The sequence below is a fragment of the Anolis sagrei genome, chromosome 6, assembly GCF_037176765.1.
Source record: "Anolis sagrei isolate rAnoSag1 chromosome 6, rAnoSag1.mat, whole genome shotgun sequence".
In the NCBI taxonomy this organism is placed as follows: domain Eukaryota; kingdom Metazoa; phylum Chordata; class Lepidosauria; order Squamata; family Dactyloidae; genus Anolis; species Anolis sagrei.
The window spans coordinates 38341636-38360557 of NC_090026.1; the positions used below are offsets into that span (position 1 = coordinate 38341636).

General features: G+C 40.5%; 1 protein-coding gene across 2 annotated transcripts in view; it reads right to left on the reverse strand.

Moving 5' to 3' along the window:
* Nucleotides 1-18083, reverse strand: part of LOC132778229 (trafficking kinesin-binding protein 1-like) — a 44569-nt gene extending 26486 nt beyond the window's left edge. The window contains exons 1-4 of one of the 2 annotated variants that reach the window (XM_060780991.2): nucleotides 17738-18083; nucleotides 1991-2067; nucleotides 1335-1451; nucleotides 321-421 (exon numbers count right to left, since the gene is read on the reverse strand). In XM_060780991.2, the coding sequence (XP_060636974.2) occupies nucleotides 321-421; nucleotides 1335-1451; nucleotides 1991-2067; nucleotides 17738-17876 (434 nt within the window). In that variant the 5' untranslated portion in view covers nucleotides 17877-18083. The remainder of the gene's footprint in view (nucleotides 1-320; nucleotides 422-1334; nucleotides 1452-1990; nucleotides 2068-17737) is intronic. The other variant, XM_060780993.2, reaches the window with a different exon arrangement.
* Nucleotides 18084-18922: the final 839 nt, after the last annotated feature.

Here is an 18922-nt window from a genome sequence, read left to right on the forward strand (position 1 = left end):
CCTTTCTGTTGAAATTGTCCACATGTTTGTGGATATCAATGGCTTCTCTATGTAATGGTTTTATGATGTTTTTTGTGTGCTTAGGTGTATGTAATGTGAACTGCTTTAAGGGCATAGAAGTTGAAAAGTGCAATACTCATACGGTACACTCTAGGAGGGCTACTGTTTTTCCTCTACCTTCCCAATAGGAGAAATTAGGTCTAACCATTAGTAGGATGTAGTAACGGGATTGTCTTCCATTCTGCCTCAATGGCTTGGACAAAACAGTCTCAATTTTCCACTCTGCCAAACTCACCCAGCCACACAAACACAATACTTACGGGGTGGAGATAGTGGAGACCGGCTCACTCTCCTCAGTGCTGTTGGTATACAGATGCAGAAGGTCATCCCGCATTGATATTTCATGGCGTAACTGAGCAATCTTCAATAGACAAGAGACAAGGGTTCAATTTTAAAAAGGAACAATCAGAAGTATAACTTGGCACTTCTAACTTTGAAGCCATTCCATCAAAGCCTAATAAGGATTCTTTATAGATATTCCCACTACAGGAAAGGAAATTACTCTGAACCGAGTGTAGGGATGTGCCAATCCCTTCATTCTGAAGCTGCTGAGTTCCATCCACCCAAGTCTGAAATTCTGATGGAGAAACACTGATTTTTACCCCACATTTTTTTGGACAGAGTATGAAATACTGCTTGGAATGAAAGTGGTGAGGAAGGAGATCCAAATTCAAGTTCCCATTCAACTGTGTGTCTGTGGGAAATCACTCTTTTGGACGAGGCCAGTAGTTCTCAACCTTTGGTCCTCCAGGTGTTTTGGACTTCAACTTCCAGAAGTCCTAGCTAACTTATCAGCTGTTAGGATTTGTGGGAGCTGAAATCCAAAACACCTGGAGGACCAAAGGTTGAGAACCACTGGACTAAGCTATATTGTTGTTTGCTGCCCTGAGCCTCATGGAAAAAATGGTAAGATTGAAAAGCAAAAGACAATAACAAAAATACTAACACTGCCAGAGAGCAAACTAGAGGTGCTGTTTTTAATGGTTGTGCAAATATAGGGCTTTTTCAGGAGGTGCTGTTTGTTAATAAGCCCGAAAACAAGCAACAGCTACTGAAATTCTCTACTCTACAAAACCATTAAGGATACAGGAACCACCTCCAGTTTCATACTGGCAACCTTTAGAGGACACTGAGGAAAAGATAGTTCAGCTTCCTTTCACCTCTTTGTTGAGTCAGTTTTTCCAAGTTTCTCTTCAAAAATCCTGCAATACCTCAGTGCTGCCCAAATCTAGGAGTCTACATTCAAAAATGTCTTCTTCCAAGAGTCTCCTCACCTCTTCCTTTGCCAGTTCGATTTGCTCTTCCAAGAGCTCATTGCGTTCTGACAGACTCCGGTTCTGCTTCAGCAATGACTGTCCAATGCGGGCTGCTAACTCGAGGTCATGCTCTTTCTGTATAGATGGAGAAGACACAGCAGAGGTAAAGGTAACTTGTTTCATCCTTTCCTTACAAACCTCCTACTTGATTCATTCTTTGCCATCTTCCTTGTCCATGAATTTTGAGCATGAAACACACCGTTCTCAAGGTGATTTCATTCCTCACCTGCATTGTTCATTGCCAACCATAACAGTAATTAGTTACCGATAGAGTTACATTAAAATGTTTTGAAAAAGTAAGTTATTACTTCAGATGCTTTTAACTCGGGGACTGTTTGTACTTAATAACTACAAAGTCCTTAATATTAAGGAGTTATTTATCCCTTGCTATGTTGTAATTGTAAGGATATACAGTAACACATTATTTTAAATGAAATAAGCGGTAACAAGAAGTTGCTTGTAACTACGTGTAGTTATTACTGCATTTTCTTTTTCTGATTACTGAATAGCCAAGGATCAACTGACTAAAGAACTGCCATTATTTCTAGCCTAGTATAGGACCTTGTATTCTGTTTCAACACAATAAATTGTAAAATACAGTAATGAAAAAGTACCTCTTCCAGAAGACTGGTAACAGCATCTATATCGTGGTAAGTCTTAGTGATCCGCCCAACCCGCTCAGAGCAAAGTACTATGGAAAAATGGGGAGAAGAAGCAGAGAAAGTTGGAAATGATCCTATGTACAATAACAATTCAGGTATTTGTTACCAAGTAATCAAAATCCTGCACACATAAAGCATTAATCTATAAAATCTATATAAACGATACACTTTAAACATACCAGCATGCTTTTCTTTGGTTTCATTTATTTCAAATCATGAGGGCCAATTATGGAAATGCTACAGAGCATGCATAGGCTATGAAGATTTCAAAGGGCACATCTCAGACTGTCAATCACTTAGAGCAGTAGTTCCCAGCCAGTGGTCTGTGGATCACCAGTGGTCCGCAAAAACTAAAATATGGTCCGTGAAACATTTAAAATTTGAAAGCTTGTTCAATTTAAATTAATTTGTTAATGAATCCATAGCTACGCAAGTGGCACTGGCAAGTAGGTGTCAGGTGCGCGCAGGAGGCCCCGGGGGGGGGGGGGTGGGCAAGCGATTGACATCACGTGTCAAGTACTCATGCCACCCCGCATCAGTCGCACACATTATTTTGTCTTGTTCAGCTGTGTCAGTGATTCTGTTTTGCTGTTTAGTGATTTGACAGCTCCAGTAGTTTTACTGACCATGAATCCTCAATATTCATATTAATTTTGACGTATTTAATGATGATTAAAATTGGAGAGGTTGCAGAAGAAATCCAGGAAGAGCTAACTGAATTTCAAAATGATAGAAACTGCAAGGATGAGTTTCAATCTGATTATTTTGAGGGTATTTGGTGTTAAAAAGCAATTTTTGTACTAAAAGTCGAGGAATTGTCATGTACTATTTCATGCTCTTCTCCACAACTTATTTATGCGAACAAGGGTTTTCTGCTTTGCTGGTAAATAAAAACAAGTCCAGGAATCAATTGAAAGTAAGTGATAATATGTGTGTAGCCTTGAGCAATAATAGGGTCCCTGGTGGCACAGTTGCTGAACTTGCTGACCAAAAGGTTGGCAGTTCGAATCCGGGAAGCGGGGGAAGCTCCTGCTGTTAAGATTCAGCTTCTGCCAACCTAGCAGTTTGAAAACATGCAAATGTGAGACCAATAGTAGTTAGTTAGTTATAAGCACACAAACATTTCATGCCTGCTCTAGCTTGTGTGTACTGTATCAATCTAGCTAGAATAGGCACGGGCAAACTTAGGCCCTTCAGGTGTTTTGGATTTCAACTCCCACTGGCTGTTAGGAATTGTGGGAGTTGAAGTCCAAAACACCTGGAGGGCCAAAGCTTGCCCATGCCTGAGCTAGAGGCTGAAACTCTATGCTAATTTACTGTTTGCACATTCTAATGTACATGCACTCCAGTACGCATTCTAACATACATGTTATCCAATTACACTTATTCTTTGGATCGCATGGTTTCTGTCTGCAAGCGCTACAAGTGTATGTTGTTGTTTGTGTCACTGCTGATTTTCTATAGTCACTGATTTTTTCAAAATTTATGATTAAATATTACTTTGAAATGACTAAGGATTCTGCATGGTATAGGAGGAGGTCCATGTCTTTGGAATTCTCTCTCCAAAGAAATATGGGCAACCTCACACATACCTTACACTGGATGCTATAAACATTTGTTTGCTCAGATTTTTAGTGGTCACTTATACACCACAGTTGTAGTAGTTTCCACTGTTTTAATTGAATCTCTGTTTCTAAAATAACCTTGGAAGTATTCTGGTAGTAGTGGGTGGGTTTATAAAGAACTAATACATCTTAGGTATCCTTTATTCAAAATGCTTGACCCAGAAGTGTTTTGGAATTTGGATTATTTTTTCAGATTCTAGAATACCTACATTTGCGTAAAATGAAATATTTTGGAGATGGGACACAAGTCTAAACATGAAATTCATGTATGCTTCATTATACTATTATATTCATTATGCACATTGCCCGAAGGTAATTTTATATACAATGTTTTAATTATTATGTGTACACTGAACCATCAAAAAGCAAAGGGGTTCTTACCTCAACCACCCACATGGAAAAAATTGGGTTTTCGAGTATTTTGGAATTCCAGATAAGGGATGCTCACCCTATAATCTGTTTTCAATTAATATGTATTTGGCACATATTTTGCCATGTTTTTACCCAAAACAATGCATCTAAGGAGTAGTCATATGCCTATGTATCTCCACATCACAATAAATCATTTTTTGTAAACAAACACAGACACAATCAATCTCGACACAATCAATATCTCTGTTTGTTCAAGGCCATTCAATGAGTCACTCAAATGCCAGACAGTTTCCCAGGCCAAACATCTCAGATTGTTTTCACATAATATGTTTTAACTCCTACATCTGAATTTCAGAAATGGTTAGCTATACAAGTTAGAGCATTGATTCAATTTGAATACTGCTTTCTTTTGACTTCCATTCCGAGAAAACATTTGCAAACAGTGTTAACTAAATGTTTAAAGGTGTCTTTGAGAGCATGAGTAAAAATGCTCAACTCTAGCTTCTGGACTGAAAGGAAGGGGTAAATTAAATTTATTATTTTGACTCCTGGCAGGTATATATAATGCTTAATTCTAATTCAGAAGCATATTAGTTGAACTACGAAATAAGAAATAACACAGCCAAGAGAAGATATGGATTGAAAAAGACATTTCCAATGCCCAAACAAGCTACTCTACCCAGTCAACCTTGCCCTATTTAGCCTGTCTCCAAGGGCGATTGTCAGTTGCGATTAAATCTAAGTTATTTCTAACCCTCACTCCCTCATCTTACCTCCATACCTTGTGCCTAAGGCTACTTAACTGAGGATCAGGTTAGCTTTTGGACTCGCTTTGAAGGGTAAGACAAGACAATGAAATGACGTGCAGGAACAAGTCAGCCAACTCTTCCACGTGTGGTGTCGAAGACAACAAAAATAGATTATTTTCCCAACAGATTTGGGTGTGTTGAACTGGTTTTCTGAGTACGTCATCAACTCTTCACATTGAGTTTAGTAACAGTTACTTTTTTGGACCACAGCTATCACAATCCCTCAACCAATATGGCCAGCAATAAGGATGCTGGAAGTCTAAGCTTGGTCTTCATATCACAACATCACTTCCAAGTTCTGCTTGATACATATTTAAGCAAGATGTTCAGGATCTGGTAAACTGAAATGTCAACTAGAACTTTTATCAATCAAAAAATTATGTTATCGTTTTTAAGAGACACCACTGCATCCATCATGAAGGAGATCAGTGTTTCTCAAACTGGGCTCCTCCAGGTGTTTTGGACTTCAGCTCCCAGAAATCCCAACCAGTTTACCAGTTGTTAGGAATTGTGGGAGCTAAAGTCCAAAACATCTTGAGGAGAACAGTTTGAGAAACGCTGAAATCGAAAATTATAGCTGTGCAAGTAATATTGGGAAGTTGCCTTAGAATGAGTTATATCACTGGCCCATCTTGGTCAATATAATCAATATAATCAACAGTATATGGTAGCATCCCTCCATACTTTCAGGGTCTCCTTTTCGCAGTGTACATTTATGGCAATACCATTCCACTTTAATACACATAGCTCCATCCTATGGAAACCTAGGACTTGAAAGCTTAGGAAGGGGTATTTAGATCTATTAACTAGATAGCAACGGTACCTCATCAGCCTACAAATCCCAAGATTTGACAAGATGCAACCATGGCAGCTAAAATGGAATCACCATGCTAGAACTGTTGGTATAAAAAGGTCCTCAGACATAGGCTTTTACCAAACCTATCAGGAATTCAAAGCAGAGCATTCTGAATACAAGTCAAGTACTCTTCAGTGGACTCTCAGTTTCCACAAGGTTTGGTTCTAGGGCAATTGTTCTCAACTTGTGGGTCCCAAGGTGTTTGGGCCTACAACTCCCAGAAATCCCAGCCAGTTTACCAGCTGTTAAGATTTCTGGGAGTTGAAGGCCAAAACATCTGGGGACCCACACATTGAAAACCACTGTTTTAGGTCTTCCCCAGGGATACCAATATCAGTGGATGTTCAAGCTCCATTATGTACAGTGGCATAGTAAATCCATGGCATGGGCAATCCATGGTTCTAAAGTACGTATAAAACTAGAGGGCGCTGGTGCTTTGCTTCTACAGTGTTGCTAAAGTTCTGGTGGTAAAAATTTCAGAACTCTAAAAAAAAGTTCAAAATTTTTCTTATAAATGACAGTTCCTAATTGGTTCTGTCATAAAAATTGCAATTATAAAATAATGAAATTTTGAAAGTTTTGTTAGAGTTCTGAAATTTTCACCACCAGAACTTTAGCAACACTGTAGAAGCAAAGCACCAGCACCCTGTAAGTACTTTAGAACCATTTAGAGGCATGGATTTCCCATGCCTAATATTTTCAAGTCATGTATAGTGGAATTAATGGTTAAGGGGGCTGACTCTGTTGCTGAATTTTAGTAGGAGGTTGTAAACAAGTATCTCTGATTTTAATGAGTGTGTGAAGGAGAAATACTATAATCATAGTCCCAATTACGGAGCCAATCATAAGACCAGATATAGCTTTGTTTTGAAAACTGTGTGTGTATTTGCCCCTGCAACAATTCCAACAAGGATATTAAAAAGAGAATTCTAAACCCCTAATAATCTCAAAACTGCCTTTTGATTTCCAGATGAAACAAAGGAAGCAGAGAAGCATTTCAGCAAGAGGCCACTGCAAAGTAAGGAATCCTGGGCATTATTTGGAGTCATGACCCCTAAAGAGCCTTCTGCTCACCCTTTCCTTGATTGTTGCAGCCAGAGCATAGCAGAGGGATTACGGTTAGCCAGTGTTGTTTATTGCCATGCAGAGCCCAAGCTCAAGTCACTACTGTTTCTGACGCAGAAGAAGTAGGTTAACAGGAGACTATCAGAAATGACATCAAATCCCATTATGGTGTTTTGGCAGTGGGCATTATGCAATGGGGACAGGCCAAACCAAAGCACCCACAATCCCGTTATCCCCCTCCTCCCCCCAATTTGCCACTTTAACAAGCCAGCAAACCCCGCCTCCGTTCTCGCCTGCGTGCCGAATGGCACGTATCCACCGTGGAGAGACGCCATGATGGTCCCCCGGTCTGAATGCTCACTCACCTCCTCCCTCTGTAGGGGACCCTTTTGGCATCTCATCACCCAACCAAACCATAATTGGAAATAATTAGAGCATGAATTCCGGGAGAGTAGGGACCATAAACAACCCAACTGCGCAAGCGCTAAAAGGCCTTCATTCATATATCTATTCTGGGCACAGGCTGCGCTCAGCATGGATCACCCCCTTTGCTCCTGCCTCACAAGACCTGAAAAAAATATCAGAACTGATGTTTAAATATTTGGAGGGTCAGACAAGGTAAAATATTCTGGTTTTGGCATTGGAGATTCAAACAGGAATGCTAAAATAGATCACGAATGGTACAATTGATCTAACAGACACAAAAGTATGCTTCCTCTGAGATGCCTTCAACAACCATTACGAGTAATTCTGCCTGATCTTATAAAAGCATTGTGAAGAATTTTATTTGTTTGTCACAGCCCTATCCTACGCAATTGTTGAAGCTATTTACTTTCATAATCTAGAGAAGGAACAGGTAATTGCAGGGTTTTCTTTCCCTTTAAAAGTTCTGGCTTATCTCTGAACTTGACCTACTTATGAATCGATACTGGAAGGCAAATCCAATAGTAAGGAAAGAATGCTAGGAGCACATCTCCTCTTTAAAGACAAGCACAGTATTTTAAAAAATGTACTGCTCTCTCCATAATAATAGTTTCTGTACATTATAGTTTCTGTTCTTTTTTTCATTACAAAGTTATAACATTATGGTTCCACTTTATTTACAGTATTTATATTCTGCCTTCTCACCCCAAAGGGGACTCAGGGCGGATCACAGAATACATATACGGCAAACATTCAATGCCGATTATACAATGACAAGACATTGCTATGGAATTTGTAATTTTGACAGCAAAATATTGGCAGCAATATGTTTTGGCCCATCAAGATTTCCAGCACAATAACCTCCCAGACACAAGGTCAGTATTTGGATAGAACACTGCTAACTTGTGCTCAAAGACAGAAGGAAGTGGGATATAAATGAATAAACAATCCATGCAATAAATGTATATGCAAATAATACTGCAATGTCAACAGTGGAACAAACCTTTTTAACAGATTGTGTATATATTCTTCCAGCTACCCCTTTCTTTCATCTTGATCAAGCCCCTTGATAAACCTGGTTCCATACTATGCAGCTACAGTACAATGCTTCCATTTTCAACTGCCATGGCTACAATCCTGGGGACTGGTATTTGGTATCCAGCTGGAATTCTCAATATTCCTCCCCAAACAACAAATCCCAGAAAATACACATGAAGTACACATTCCCAGTTAGTATGAAACTACACATCAAGTACACATTCCCAGTTAGCTCTCGAATAAAAGTTTTTCAGCAACTGAATCTGCCAATGTAGTGAACTGACTTACTTAAGCTATTTACAAATTGGGCTTTAAGTAATAAGCCGCTTTATATATGCCTCTAGGATGGAACAGAATTACATTATTATTATTATTATTATTATTATTATTAAAGAGAAAAAACACTCATGATTTGTGAATCAGTGAATATTTTGAAAGTGAGGAAGACAAAAAAATGGAGAATGATGAAATGTGGTTTGATTGTATATTCCTGCATGGTAGGGAGTTGTACTGAGTGGCCTTGTGGTCTCTTCCAGCTCTCATGATTGTATAATTCTATGAAATTGGCTCTTTTCAACCTCAACTTTATAACCATTCCAGCCAAAACCATATTTTGCAATAGTGCAATAAGGTGCACTACCTAAAGTAAACTTGAAGTAGTTTAGGAAGTTTTCAAAGCACGGTTTAACATAAAATGGTTGTTGCTCTACCATTTATCCTTATTAGTGGTCATGTAATTCCTTAAATTACATGAAGTAATTTAAAGACTTACATCAAGTTGGGTAGATAGCTACTATCCTCTCAGCAACTCAGTCTGACACATTTCCATTTGGCCCAGAATTGAGCCGACTAAAATCCAATAGCAACCTGACTCAGCCAGTTCTATCACTTCATCAACTTGCATAAGAAACAAAAGAAAACCGAGTGACCTTCCCCCAAGATAAAGTCCCCATCCCCCACCCACCAGCACCTCCAAATGACATATGTTTAGTTATCATTTGCCCATGGCAGATCGGAGGTAATACTATTGTGGAGGCAATAAAAGGGACATTGTTTAATTTGCTCCATGGAAAGAATGGTCTTGCACACTTACAAGTGGATCAACTTGCTAACTGGATAATGTGCTTATAAACCAGCCTTAAGAGTGCTGTCTGTAAACTGAGACTAATAATGACCTACTCTTACAAGGCTATTGGAAGAAGCTACTATATTAAGGCAATGGTCAAGCACTTCCGTTGCTTGAAAAGGGAGCATATGTAATGAATAACATTGTGGTAGGAGGTTTTTTCAGAACACACACACAGCCTGAAGTCAATTGAATTGGATAGTGAAGCTCTTCGTAGACGCAGTGCAAATATAGATCCTGAAAAAAAATTTGGACTGTATTGTTGGTGTTTACCTCTAAGCAGTTTTCAATTCATAGTGACCCAGGGTTATCCCATATTGGGTTATCTTAGCAAGTTTTGTTCAGAGGGAATTTGCCATTGCTTTTCTCTGAGAGTGAGGAGAGGGTATGATTTGCTCAAGGTCACTCAATGTGTTTCCATGACCGAGTAAAGATCTGAACCATGGCCTCCAGGGTCATAGTCAAAACCATGCTGGGTCTCCTATGGGTTTTATGATACCATAAAATGGATAAATCTAAGTTATACCTCAAGAAGAAATCTTCTATACTTCTATAAATCCTCTATAGGAGAAATCTCCCCCCTGGGGAGATAGGGCAGAATATAAATAATGATGATAATGATGATGATGATGATGATTATACATAACACATTAACTCGTACCAAAGACACTATTACATTACAACCTGTGCAAGCTAAGCATATATTTGCTTAGGATTTGCAGAGGGTTACAAAAGGCCAGAGAAAAAATTGGTCTCCAAACCAAACCACAGTATCAACAACCTGGAAGAAAATTATGGCAGATCCCAAAATGTGAAAGAAAACATAGCTGCCAAAAGTCTGCCAAAAAGGAAACCAATTTCCATGTCGACATCTTCCTGCCTGTCATTATATAACTCTGCAGATATTTTAGGAAGATGACAATTGTCTGTAAGCATTAAACTAAGAGCCTGCTAGCTATATACCAAACAAGAGATAGTTGGGGAAACCTTTCTCCCCCTTTTACAGCCAAACCCCGAACTTACTCAATAAACCTTCTCAGACACAGAACCCTAAAGGAAGAAGATGAAAACAAGCCACTCAGCACAGAACTGCCTGTGTACCAACGTAAACATTAACAGCTCTTCCAATTCAATGTTTTTCAAGCTACCTGATGTGATGGATGTACAGTCACTTTTCTCCATTATGCCTGGGATTAGCACCATATTTGAACCATATTATTTAGGTATTTTCATGGAAATCTGATGCAAACTAGACATTTGTGGATTATGATCCAGCACTATTGTATGAACGAGAACTTTGAATAATTTATACTTCAGAAAACATAGGATTCAGGACATGTGGGTCTCTAAAAGTTGGGACGACAGTGTCTATCACACCTAGACAGCATAGCAAATAATGGCAAAGGACCACCGATGATACAGTTTGACACTATCAGAAGGACTACATGTGCTATACGAAAGAGGTCATTGGTTGAAACCTTAAAAAGTTTGTTTAAATCAGGCATGGGTAAACTTTGGCCCTCCAGGTGTTTTGGACTTGAACTCCCACAATTCCTTACACCCAAGGGCGGCTCAACCCATTACGCAAAGTAAGCATTTGCAGTATAGTTGATTTTGCCCAGGGACGCTCTTGGGGCGCTCTTGGGGGGAAATAGATCTTGACATATGCGAGTTGTAGTTACTGGGATGTATAGTTCACCTACAATCAAAGAGCATTCTGAACTCCACCAATGATGGAATTGAACCAAATATGGCACACAGAACTCCCACGATGAACAGAAAATATATATCAGTGATTGGTTGGAGGGGGCGGGGGGGAGGTGCCAAAATACTGTTTGCTTACAGTTGAAAATTACTAGGGCCGCCTCTGCTTACACCCAGTAGGCTGTTAGGAATTGTGGGAGATGAAGTCCAAAACACCAGGAGGGCCAAAGTTTGCCCATGCCTGGTTTAAACTTTCCTTAAAGGTGGTTTTAAAAAAATCTCTTCTTTTTTCACAGGTCTATGGAAACAAATAAGCCATTTTACACAAAAACAAAACAATCAATGTTACTGTCATCATGTAATCAAATTAATACAACTTACTAGAGGTTATAAAGACCTGAGGGGCTGAAGGGTAAGGGCCCATATATTTGGAACTGAGTCGTTGCTGTTCAAAATGGTATTATAATACCTATCTGACCGATAATAATCTTTAGACAAATTATTCTGTTTCAACACAGACATTAAACTATGATTTATAGTGAATAAGAGTTGGCTCCTAGGTGACCAAGGTGAGATTTATTTATTTTTTAAAGTCTGTTCTCTCTTTTTGACCACAACTGGTTATCATTAGTAATATATAGACACACTGATGGTAAAAACTCCATGGGTTTATTCAATTTTGTGGACTAATTTGTAACACTATCCTATCCTATGCTGTCTGGGGTTTGCACACTTTTTAGAAGTCTGACTTTATTGTATAATACTTCTTTAATCGGGACAAATCTACCCTAGTTCAGTTTGTCCAGGGAACAAATAGTCAAGAAGCAAGATCACACCATCATGCTGACCATTTTGTGGCAACAGCATCATCAAACCATAATGTTACGTTGGTGTTTCACGTCACAAGGAGAACCTCCCTGTAACTTCAACCACAAGGTTTTTTTTGGTGGAGACTGTTGTATGTTTATATGAAAATAATCAGAGGTGAAATCTTATGAAAGCCAGTCTAATATATAAGTTAGAGACTCATCCAGGCCCCTTTCAGCCATGAAGCTCCCAGGGTGTCCTTGGGCCTGGCATTCTCTCTCGCAACCTGACCTAAATCACAAGGTTGTTGTGTGGAAACTGTTTGGGAAAATGCCTCATACACTGAACTAAGCCTGATAGGAAAATCCAGGATAAAGCATAACCCATTCATAATAACAGTGATATGTGAATTCAACCTTATGACCTTTCAGCTTCACGCTGCATGCAAAGTCATTTTACAAATTTCGCACTAAACAAGGAAAAAAGACTATTTAGTGTAGTGAATAGTAGAGACATCACACTGGCAACGAAGATCCGCATAGTTAAAGCAATGGGAATCCCCATAGTCACCTACAGATGTGAGAGCTGGACCACAGGGAAGACTGAGCAAAAGAATATAGATGCTTTTGAATTGTGGTGCTGGAGGAAAGTTCTGAGAGTGCCTTGGACAGTGAGAAGATCCAACCAGTCCATACTTCAGGAAATAAAGCCTGACTGCTCATTGGAGGCAAAGATGAAGTACTTTGGCCACATCATGAGAAGAAAGGAAAGCTTAAAGAAGACAATTATGCTGGAGAAAATGGAAGGAAAAAGGAAGAGAGGCCGACCAAGGGCAAGATGGATGGTTGGCATCCTTGAAGTGACTAGACTGACCTTGAAGGAGCTGGGGGTGGTGACGGCTGACCGGGAGCTGTGGTGTGGACTGGTCCATGAGGTCACAAAGAGTCGGAAGCGACTGAACGAATAAATAATAATAATAATAATAATAATAATAAACCTTTATTTGTACCCCGCTACCATCTCCCGAAGGACTCGGTGTGGCTTACAAGAGGCCGAGCCCAAATACAATAGTAAAAACAATAACAACAACAGCAAAATAACTCAAAAAAAAACAAAGCAATGACATTAACAACACACAATGATGCAACTAAAATCAATGGCAGGGCCAAATGTAATAATTAAAGTTAAAAAGTGTGGGGTGTGGCCAGGTGGGGTGTTTGGAGGGGGATGGGCATGCAGATATCCTAGATCTCTGATAAAGTGCATTGGGACATAATGCTAAAAGTTTCCTTATTCTGGGAAGGCACACTGGAACAACCACGTTTTCAAGCTCCTCCTAAAGATTGCTAGGGACAGGGCCTGCCTGATGTCCTTAGGGAGAGAGTTCCAGAGTCGAGGGGCCACCACCAAGAAAGCCCTATCCCTCGTCCCCACCAATCGCGCAACAACAAACAACAACAAAAGATCTTTGTATCCACTGGGGTTTGGTTCCAGGATCCCTGTGGATACCAAACTCTATGGATCCTCAAGTCCTATTATATACAACAGTGTAGTAAAATTGCGTCCTTTATATAAAAGGGCAAAAGCAAGATTTGCATTTTGGATTTGGGGGGAGGGTATTTTCAAGTGTTAGATGGTTAATTCATTGATATTGAAACCACAGATATGAGCAAATTATATGCTCATTAGAAAACTGCAGGCTGACAAACAAACCTGCACAATACACTTTTTTTTTTTCAAACACAGGATTGTACCCTCATTGGTTTAAAAACCCATAAAATGTAAAGCAGTCCAGGGATAGTATAGATCAGTCTTCCAAAGCAATGATGGCTAATGATGAGAGATGTAGTCTATCTGGAGGATTTCAAATAGGAGCAAGGCTGATACTGATCATCAGAAGTCTTATAGTGTTTAGCATAAAATACAATATTTCTCATTTCAAGCATGTGCATACCTTGATTGTTTTCCAATTTAGAGAATTAACATAATGCTCTTTGCAGAGGGAACACGGTATATAGTCTCTTATCTAAAACCTCTCTGTAGTAGGGGTGGTCTGATTGTTTAGGGAGATGGGACACTACCCACCGAATCTCCAAAAAGTGAGGGATAGAAGGTACGCTGAAGCTTTGCAAAATAAAGGGTTGGGCAGGAGTCTAGACACCGCTGGTTTGTGGGCATCTCTTGGCTTTGCCTTCAGTGACCTCATCCTCCATCCTGTCAATCTCATCCTCCATAGGCTATGGGACAGGTTAAGCTCAGCTGTATTCCTGGATCTCTTATAAGTGACCTACCTGTCGCTAAAGTTTATTACTTAATAATAATACTAAGATTGACAAGAAGCAACTGGACAAGTTTACACAATATGAGGATTGAAATATAAAACTGCAAAGACTCTGGCACAAGCCAGTAAAGGTGGTCCCAGTGGTGATCGGCATACTGGGTGCAGTGCATAAAGATCTTGGCCTGCACTTAAAAACAATTGGTGCTGACAAAGTTACTATCTATCAGCTGCAAAAGGCTACCCTACTCAGATCTGCATGCATTATTTGCTGATACATCACACAGTCCTAGACACTTGGGAAGTGTCCAACGTGTGATCAAATACAAAAGCCAGCATAGTGATCTTGTTTGCTGTGTACTAATCTTGTTATGCATCAAATAATAATATAGTAACACTTCATTTGTATTCTGCCCTACCTTCCCGAGAGGACTCAGGACAGATTCCAGTGTATATATAGACATAAACATTCAATGTCCTAAATAAACTCATTGCATGTGGATCTTTTTCATTCAGATTTAATCTCTCAGATGTGTAAAAGAACTGAATGATAATCAAATACGGAAAATACTATATGTTATGCCAGCACGAGATTAGAAGGCAAATACGTTTTTACTCATATAGACAACCCCAAAGAAACAGTTAATTGTAAGGATTTTAGTGTTTTCCAGAACCTTTCAAGGTCACCAGAAACAAATGGCTAAAACTATCAGGTTGGAAGCCATATAAAAAGATCCAGTTTTTATACGGCTTCCAAATGAATTGTTTTAAAAACCATCTCTAACCTTTACGAAACATTCCTAACCAAGAGAAGGAAAGCAGACAATTTGATTTTTTTTTCATGTCAGGAGCGACTTGAGAAACTGCAAGTCGTTTCCGGTGTGAGATAATTGGTCATCTGCAAGGATGTTGCCAAGGGCACCCCCGGATGTTTTGAAGTTTTGCCATCCTTGTGGGAGGCTTTTCTGGTATCCCTGCATGGGACGCTGGAGCTGACAGAAGGAGCTCATCCATGCTCTCCCCACATTCGAACCTCCAACCTGTCGGCCTTCAGTCCTGCCGGCACAAGGGTTTAACCCATTGTACCACCAGGGGCTCCTAGACAATAGATAAAAATGACGGAGAAAGCAGATCTTATGTTATTTTGAAACTGTTTATTTTATTTTGTTATTTCATGTATTTCTTTTTGGTATTTTTGTTTATTGTATTTTATTTTGCTGTACTGTAATTTTGGGCTTGGCCTCATGTTAGCTATCCCAAGTCCCCTTTGGGGACATGGTTGCGAGGTATAAACAAAGATTATTATTGTTATTATTATTATCTTTACAGATCTGTATAACAGGTAAATGCTGGAGCCAAGAGACGAATGCAAGAGGAAAACAGATCAGACAGACTTCTCAACAGCCTTCTAGAAGAAAGATAATAAACATCAGCAACCCAGGACACACACCTGTCTCCAGTGCACTCAAAGCATGCAAAGCAGCAAGATCAAAGTAACCTTTCCCCAAATTGAAGTCATCTTCAGAATTGTTCAGCTACCCACTTCTCATCATCCCCAGTACTGTGGCTAGAGTTGCAGCCCAATTATTTCCAAGGGTATTGGGCGTGGAAAGGTTTGAAAGGTTGGATAACTGCAGAGCTCTACACCAAGCCACAAGAGAGACTGTTTTAAAGAGGAAACCCCAATCTTTTGCAGCAATTTATTTATTTACAACATTTATATGCCACTCAGAGCGGCTTACAAGATATATATACATATAATATATTATATTAGCATAATACAATATCAATATTATATATTACTATATTGTACTATACCATTATATTTTAATATTATTGGTAATATTAAACGTAAAGGTTTTCCCCTGACATTAATTCCAGTCATGTCCGACTCTGGGGTGTGGTGCTCATCTCCATTTCTAAGACGAAGAGCAGGCGTTGTCCATAGACACCTCCAAGGTCATGTGGCCGGCATGACTGTATGGAGCACCGTTACCTTCCCACCGGAGCAGTATCTATTGATCTACTCACAATTGCATGTTTTCGAACTGCTAGGTTGGCAGAAGCTGGGGCTGACAGTGGAAGCTCACACCACTCCCTGGGTTCGAACTTGTGGCCTTTTGGTCAACAAGTTTAGCAGCTCAGCGGTTTAACCCACTGCACCACCAGGGGTTCCCAATATAATATAATATAATATAATATAATATAATATAATAAATATACATAGGTAAAGTTAAAGGTTTTCCCTTGATATTAAGTCCAGTCGTGTCCCACTCTGGGGTGTGATGTTCATCTCCATTTCTAAGCCGAAGAGCAGGTATTGTCCATAGACACCTCCAAGGTCACGTGGCTGGCATGACTGCATGGAGCGCCGTTACCTTCCCACCGGAGCGGTACCTATTGATCTCACATTTGCATGTTTTTGAACTGCTAGGTTGGCAGAAGTTGACAGCGGAAGCTCATGCTGCTCCCCGGAATCGAACCTGCGACCTTTCGCATAGTGCAATATCAGTATTATATATTACTATATTGTACTATACCATTCTACTGCAATATTATTAGTAATATTACATATAATAATATAAAACATATAATTATAATGTCATTATTAGTAGTAGTAATCGGAGCCCCCGGTGGCACAGTGGGTTAAACCTCTGTGCCGGCAGGACTGAAGACCAAAAGGTCGCAGGTTCGAATCCAGGGAGAGGCGGATGAGCTCCCTCTGTCAGCTCCAGCTCCTCATACGTAGACATGAGAGAAGCCTCCCACAAGGATGATAAAAACTGGGTTGTTGTAGGGGGTTTTTTTGGGCTATATGGCCATGGTCTAGAGGCATTCTCTCCTGACGTTTCGCCTGCATCTATGGCAAGCAAGGAACTAGGAAAAAGGAGGAACAGAAAGGAGGAAACCGTGAAAATGAACAAAATCTGCCTACCAGTATTAAAAAACTCTAAAATTACAACAGCACAACAACAGAGAGGAAACAAACAAGGACATCTAATCACCTCTCAACAAAAGTTTGCTCCAGGCACTGTCAGGCCATTATATGCTAATCAAGATGGTCAGTTGAAACATTCACACCTAGCTCCAGCAGATAAGAGTCCTCTGTCCCACCCTAATCATTCCACACATATATAAACCATTTTTCCTAGTTCCAACAGACCTCACTACCTCTGAGGATGCTTGCCATAGATGCAGGCGAAACATCAGGAGAGAATGCCTCTAGACCATGGCCATATAGCCCGAAACAACCTACAACAACCCAGTGATTCCGGACATGAAAGTTTTCGACAATACGATGATAAAATCATCAAATAATCCGGGCGTCCCCTAGGCAACGTCCTTGCAGATGGCCAATCATCTCACACCAAAAGCGAGCTGCAATTTCTCAAGTTGCTCCTGACCAAAAAAAATTATTAGTATTATATTGTATTACATTATATAATATCAGGGTGGAAGGAAAGCATCCCAGGAAAGAGTGAGATCTGGGCACGAGAAGGTCAGAGAAAAAAACAAGGACAAGGAGGACATTTAAATCCGTCCTACCTTTCCAACCCCATCTCCCCTTTCTTTGCAAACCCGCAACCCCTTCTTACCCTCCTCCAGCTCCTGGGAAATCAAGTCTGTGTTGTCCTCCAGTGCTGTATTCCCATTGACTTCATCATAGGAGGCAGGGCTGGTCCAGAATTCCATTCCCTGAGAGCCCAGGAGCTCCTCTACCTCAGTGGGGAACATTTATCTCCTGGGAAGGCACCCTCCTCTGTTACCCTTAAGTCCTCCCCACCCTGCCTATGCAAAAACAAACAAACAATTGCAAAGCAAGCGAAGCTCTAAAACGCCTGTGGCTTCCAGCCTGAGCAACCCACACTCTCCTCCTGCCCTGTGCTTTTTTTTCCTTCTCAATGCAGCCTCTGCTTGCCCCCACCCACCCTTACTTATAGAGTCTGCTGTCCACCTGCTGGGGAAGAATCCACTTTCACCTGCAAAAAAGGGGAGTGCCTGAAAGAAGGATGGGGGAATGCTAAGCACATTTCAATGCCTTACCTGTGCATTGCAAAAAAGGCACAATTTGAGAGCTGGAAGATGTAAAAGCTAAGCTTATTGGAATTGTTGGGGAAGGGGAGAAACATTCGCCTCCCCCTGTTGCTATGTTGCACAATGGTCCAGCCCAGCTCCATCTTTATGCAGTATTTCTGAATGGGAGGGTGGGTACATGTGGGCTGAGCACTTTTTAAAAACCCATATGGAGATACATTCAAAATAATGACCACTTGAATGGTGAGGGATTAGGATTTCTATACATTACAAAGCACCGTGTGTGTATTTTTGAGACACATTTTCATTTATCTTGATCTTACAGGGAAATTAAGGCTGTATCTACCAGGCAGAATTAATGCAAGTTGACACCACCAGAATTGCCATGGTTCACTGATATAGAAAAGGAGCCCCTGGTGGCGCAGTGGGTTAAACCCCTGTGCCGGCAGGACTGAAGACCGACAGGTCGCAGATTCGAATCCGGGGAGAGGCGGATGAGCTCCCTCTGTCAGCTCCAGCTCCCCATGCGGGGACATGAGAGAAGCCTCCCACAAGGATGACAGAAACATCAAATCATCCGGGTGTCCCCTGGGCAACGTCCTTGCAGATGGCCAATGCTCTGACACCAGAAGCAACTTGCAGTTTCTCAAGTCGCTCCTGACACGACAAAACAAATACTGTAGAAAAGGAGCCCCCGATGGCGCAGTAGGTTAAACCCCTGTGCCGGCAGGACTGAAGACCGACAG